Source organism: Centrocercus urophasianus, unplaced genomic scaffold (assembly GCF_019232065.1).
Source record: "Centrocercus urophasianus isolate 14NV4802_14NV808 unplaced genomic scaffold, USGS_Curo_1.0 seq_13, whole genome shotgun sequence".
Lineage (NCBI taxonomy): Eukaryota > Metazoa > Chordata > Aves > Galliformes > Phasianidae > Centrocercus > Centrocercus urophasianus.
Window position 1 is genome coordinate 29408623 of NW_024884475.1, and position 6000 is coordinate 29414622.

General features: G+C 39.3%; 1 protein-coding gene across 4 annotated transcripts in view; it reads right to left on the bottom strand.

Annotated features, from left to right (window-relative positions):
* The window catches only part of NFKB1 (nuclear factor kappa B subunit 1), a 58595-nt gene that overhangs the window by 35570 nt on the left and 17025 nt on the right, over nucleotides 1-6000 (bottom strand). For 3 of the 4 annotated variants that reach the window (XM_042811763.1, XM_042811765.1, XM_042811767.1), the window contains exon 4: nucleotides 669-709. In XM_042811763.1, coding sequence (XP_042667697.1) covers nucleotides 669-709 — 41 coding nt within the window. The remainder of the gene's footprint in view (nucleotides 1-668; nucleotides 710-6000) is intronic. The other variant, XM_042811764.1, reaches the window with a different exon arrangement.

Sequence of the window (6000 nt, forward strand, 5' to 3'; positions counted from 1 at the left end):
TGCTCAATCTAGGATTTTATGCAACTTTTTACTTCTGTTGCAGGAAAACTAACCAGTGCATAGGGATGAATTTGACACCACCAGGGCAGCTTAAGTGAGCATCTGAGTCACAAAAAGGTACTTTCAAGAATTACTCCTCATTTTTTCTTGAGTTATTCAGAACAGCTAACAGTGAAAACAGGAATCTCAAAGGACAACACAATTTCTTCATGATGGCAAAAAAACAAGTCAAATTCTTCCAGGAACAGAATTGTTGCTTTTTTTTTTTTTTTTTCTTTTCCTTTTACATCTTCCAAGAAACATGAAACAAATTCTAAAAATCTTCCATGCCTATTAATTTATATTTCCAAATACTGGGGCACTAAAGAGTCATTTCTAAGATTAAAAGCCTACATCTAGCAAGGTATTTTTTAAACCCTCAGTTGTTGTTTTTTTTTTTTTTTTTTTTCTTAGACTCTTCCAGAGAGACACAGAAATGAAGACAGAACAAAACAGGAAACGATTTAACTACAAAAGCAGGAGGAAAAAATGCTTATGGTTAAGTGCAATATTTGTTATTAAGTTTAACCTCCTCAACACTTTTTTTCTCATCGTAAGTTACAGTTTCATTTGTAGCTGAACACAGTGACATAGGTATTGCAAAGACTTTCCAAATGTAGTGCTCTTACCTGTTTTGGCTGTTCAATGATTTGAAGGTACGGTCCATCTGCTAACATAAAAGAAAAGTGTTAATGCAAATTACATTTCTATTGCTATGAAACATGAGTTACAGGGATAAAACTGATGTCTTTCAATGTCTTGACATTTCTGAAAGCAACTAAGCATGTTCAGAACATAAATAAAATTATAATGAATAATATAATTAGTTGAAAGTCAACCATTGCTAATCTTTACCAAGACCAGTGGAGTAAGAAGGGAATTAATAATTTACAAAAGCTTAATTTCAGCTCAGAGGACATAAAGGGGCAACTCAGATCAGCCAGTTAAGACACTCAGCAGTAAGAAAAGGATTCTCTTCTTGCCACTGATGAGCAGGCTGGCCTTCCTGAGTGAAGGTTAAATTTTGTATTTAAACCCCTTAGGCTCTAAAGATTGTATTCACCAAGCCCTGGCCTCAGGGCTTCCTAGTGTCTAGGTGCTCTTGAAAGTCTTCAGACAGCCAATGGGAAGCTCTGAGGTATGGGAATATAGGAGGAATTTAAGCTGTCTCAACATGTCTTAACAGTCAGATCTGCTTTAGAAAATGGGATTGAGGAGCCTAAACAATTTTCATTCTTTTAATAATTTCAGATATACTTTAAAATAAATTGTTCTTCAGTGTCTCTAAAATATGGAACACACTCTATTTAACTACAAACTATAATGAAATTTGTCCATATTGTCAATACGTGGAGTTACATTCTAATAAATTGTTTGTTTTCAGACAAGACCTATTAGCTTTACTTAGTTCAAGCCTTGCATCATTCCCTAAATGCTAGCTAACTTAAAACCATAAAGCTCAATTCAAAATTCACCAGCAGAAACATCTACCAGAGTTGAGAATTAATTGCCTCAAAGGTAAAATTTCTTTTCTGCTTCTTTACCAACAAAGAAGAGGATTTCAACACTAAGAATTCAGTTGTTATCAAAGCAGACTCCAAACAACAGCTTTGCTTGCTGTGAACACCTGCATAATTTATTGCCAGCTATACTCCTGTTGGAGTTATGCATCATTCATTACTTATACCCTATTAAAGTTATTAATACTGAGGAATCTAGCAAGTTCGCTGGTACACATGAAACCTTCAGAATGGACAGCATGCAGTACAAAGCAGGCCTACAAGCATACACCGAGCACAGCACGCCTTGTCAACATCCAAAAGAAGGTATGATCAGCCTCTGAACATCTGCACGTATTTGTACCAAGTACCATGCAATCCAGCCACCTCAATCAGATAGTACTTGGCTCAGGCACAGAACTACATACTTGTATCAGCTTCCATCTATCGATACCCTCACGTTCACTGACAACTACAAGTGGCAGAGAATATGCTTATTTATAGTTTGCAGCACAACTTCATGTGTCCTTCCCTGTTCCTCACTACAACTTATCTTTAATAAAACAGACCTTCATGTCTTTGGACATTTTCTTAACTGAACAGCTTTCTCTCAAAATGAAAAATTTGGGTAAGTAAGCTAATAGATATAATTTTTATTTTGCTGTCAAAGCCAGCAAATGAATTTATTTCATCTCAAAGTTACATTGTAAATGCCAGTCATAACAATTACACATACAAAGATCATTTATTTCCCAAGTCCAACACTCTTCCTGTGAAAAAGTAAACAGCACTACAACCAAAATCCTTGAAGTCATGTAAGTAACTACTTCAAGAAAAAAATAACATCATTTTACACTGGAAAGCATGAAAAAATATTTTAGACTTTAGAAATTTTAAAATATGTAGATTAATATCTAATTTTAGTGTGATTCTCTGCTTTTTTTTTTTTTTTTTTTTTTTTGTGTGTGTGTGTGTGTGTGTGTGTGTGTGTGTGTGTAACATGGAGTCAAGATGAATAAAGTTAGGTTTAAAGTTAGGTCTAAGTACGATACTGCACTCACATTTAACTGGCACTTTTATCTGTGAACAGGCCAGCAAACCCTCCCATTCTTTAGGCATCTGAAATGTTATACTTCACGTTACACTTTAGCAATCCAGAGGCCTTGCATCCTCTGAGCACTGGCAGAAATAATTCACATTTAAATACAACGGTGTAACTCAATTCTCAACCAAGCCTTTATCCAGGTCATGACCCACCAAGCAGCTCTTTGACTGTTTTCTCCTTAGGAATTCACTTTCAAGGCATATACTTGGGACTAGAATTAGCACAAAATCCCACTGCTCTCTCTCAACCATTAAGCCAGAAAAACAAAGTACTCCTTTATACAAAAGCTGAGTGGTTACAGAAGTCCACTACGAAGCAGCAGGTCCAGGTTCAACAGGTCAGCACGAGGGAGTTCATATGCCTACGAGAGGATCTATGTTACACGAGCCTAGTGGAAAGCTTAAGGGGAATTCTTTGTACTACTGACATAGTTTCACCTTGCATGCAGGAAAATGAAAAATGTAGGACACTAGCATTTGTGCCTCCTTGGAGGGAAAGAACAAAACAAAACAAAAACTTACAAAAATCACACAAACCTAAGAAAAATCAAAGTATCTTAAATACCAATACTAGGAAAGTACACAAAAAGTTGCAGAGTAAATGTCTAAAAGCAAATTATATCTGCTGACATTAATAAGTGACAGCAAACAGATGAATCAAACATATACCAATTTATGTAAAACAATGTTTTGCAAGACCTTATTTTAGTTTTTGGGTTGTAAGAACAAACATTTTCTCTTTTCCTATCACTAAGTTAATATGCTGGTATAGCATATGAAGCACATCTGAGCAAGTGGACAGAGAAGGCATACTAAGGCATTTAATCATACCAAAACTTCTATTTAAAAATAAAGAGGCAATATTCAAAGTAACTTTCAAGCAAAGTAATATATTGACTATGAAAAGAATTCCACTTTGCAAGACATCATGCAGCCAACTCTCCCTAGATTCTGAATACTTTCCAGAAATACATTAGACAGCCTAACATTTATTATGTGGTCCCTTCTCCATTTCTTCCTCTCTTCCTCTCAAATCTTTCCTGAGGAAGAAAAAAATATGAAAGAAGGTGAAGGTGCACAGGGAAGTTTCTAATAGTTCATTTCTACTAAGTAGGCATGTCTAGTCTAAACAAACGAAAGCTAAAGGTGTACACCTTGCAAACGGAGTGAATAATGATAAGATTTGAGACAAACATTTGCACCTTTGGAGCAGCCCAATTAAAGTTGTGTTCTTCAAGTTCTTTTACAACAACCAACCCCCTTTTAGGTGTTACACAGCCAGAAAAAGGAATGCTACTAAACACACAGCTTTACCTCCACTTTTGCTCTAAAGAGGCTGAAGCAGGATGCAGAAATGGAGTTCATCTCCACATAGGAATAACTCCCACAGCTGCCAGGTATTGTCAAGGACTCCTCATGACTTGCCTGGCACTGCTGCACAACCAGGAGGGCCGTGGACTGCAACTCAATCACACATTATTATCCTAGCCAGTTCGGTGCACTCCCACTTTCTGATACTTCAGTGCTTCCTTTTCTGTCTTCTCCCTTCACTCGCCACAGGCCAACTCACATCCCACTACCTCCCTTCCAGCCTGAGTCACAGTTGCACTTCCCCACATCTCCTTTAACTGCTGTATTTCTTCATTCTTCTTCCTGCCTGAGTCAGAGGCCCTCCTGCATCTTAATACTCCCACCACTTCTTCCTTCTTCCTCTTGACAGGCCTCATCCTGCACACACACTTTGCAAAGCAGCACCCATCTTAGCTACATTCTTCTCGTCAAAGCCAAGCCAAAGAACAATGGGATGCAATGTTGGTATGATATCTTTGCAGGCCTGGCAGCACCGTGGCACTTGGTGTGTCCTTTATCTAGCAGCTTCCTTAGTACCTGAAGACATTCAAGGGAATCTGCTCTGATCACATCCTCTCCACACCTCCTCTCTGTTCCCTCAATACAGCTGTACTGCACCTCATCCTTGTAACTGTGCTGTTTAACTCTGTGGATATGGATGAAACCATTCACAGCCTCACGGTCTTGGCTATTAAACCCAATACAGTCACTCCTGAGTTGGCCCTGGAAGGGGTACATTGCTGCTACATGCTCAGACTGGAGTGAGCCCAGAGGAGGGTGACAGGGATGAGCAAATGGCCTGGAGTATCTCTCCTATGAAGAACAGGCTCAGAGAGCTGAGGTTGTTCAGCCTGGAGAAGAGAAGGCTCAAGGGAAACGTTCCAGCAGCCTTCTAGTACTTAAAGGAGGACTACAGGAAAGATGAAGAGAGAAATTCCATCAGGAATTTAAACTAAAAAAGACTAGATTCAGATTAGATATTAGAAGAAATTCTTCACTCTGAGGGTGGTGAGGCACTGCAGTAGGCTACACAGAGAAGCTGTGGATCCCCCTCCATTGTGACTTAACCCAGCAGGCAGCTAAGCACCACATAGATGATTCCCACTCTGTGGAAAGGGAGAGAGCATTAAAAAATAACAAAAAAAAAAAAAGAATATAAACTCATGGGTTGAGATAAGGTCAGTTTAATAAGAAGGAGGGTGGGGGGAAGGCAAAAAACAAACCAAGAATAAAAATCCCAAGTAAAGCACAATGCAATTACTCACCACTGGCTGACCCATGCCCAGACATTCCCTAAGCAGTAGCTTCCCACCCAAATCTTCAGTTTTATTTTTCAGCATGATGCCTTATATCTAGCAGGTGGCAGCTGACCCAGTTCTGTTCCCTTCCAGCTTCCTGAGCACCTCCACCCTCCTCAATGGCAGGGCAGTGTGAGAAACCAAAGAGTCCTTACCTTGTAAGCATTGCTCAGCAACAACTAAAACATCAGTGCACTATCAGCAAATTTTAAACCTAAATCCAAAACACAGCTACTATACCAGCTACTAAAAGAATAGAAAATTATCTCAGTCAAAATCAGGATCCCCCATCCCTGGAAGCGTTCAAGGCCAGGCAGGATGGAGCTTTGTGCAACCTGGTCTAGAGGGAGGTGTTCCTGCCCACAGCAAGGGGGTTGGAACTAAATGGTCTTTAAAGACCCTTCCATTTCAAACTGTTCTGTGATTTACAAGTTATCCCCTTGTCAGGGATCTACCCTCATAGGAACACTGTATACAGTTTAAAGTGTGATATTTAAAGCAAGCAGCACATGAGCTCTGCTTAACCTCCTTCCTCCTCCTTTTCACTCTTCAGTAGACAAGCACAGCAGATCTAGAAAAAAATACCAAGAGCCATAGGCAAGTCCGCCCATGCTTGTGAGGACTGGGGCCACTGATTTGAGACAGGAAAATGAATACCCATCCCATTTTTGGTGACTGTCATCTGCCCTGAATCTCTTCCTAGGAATATC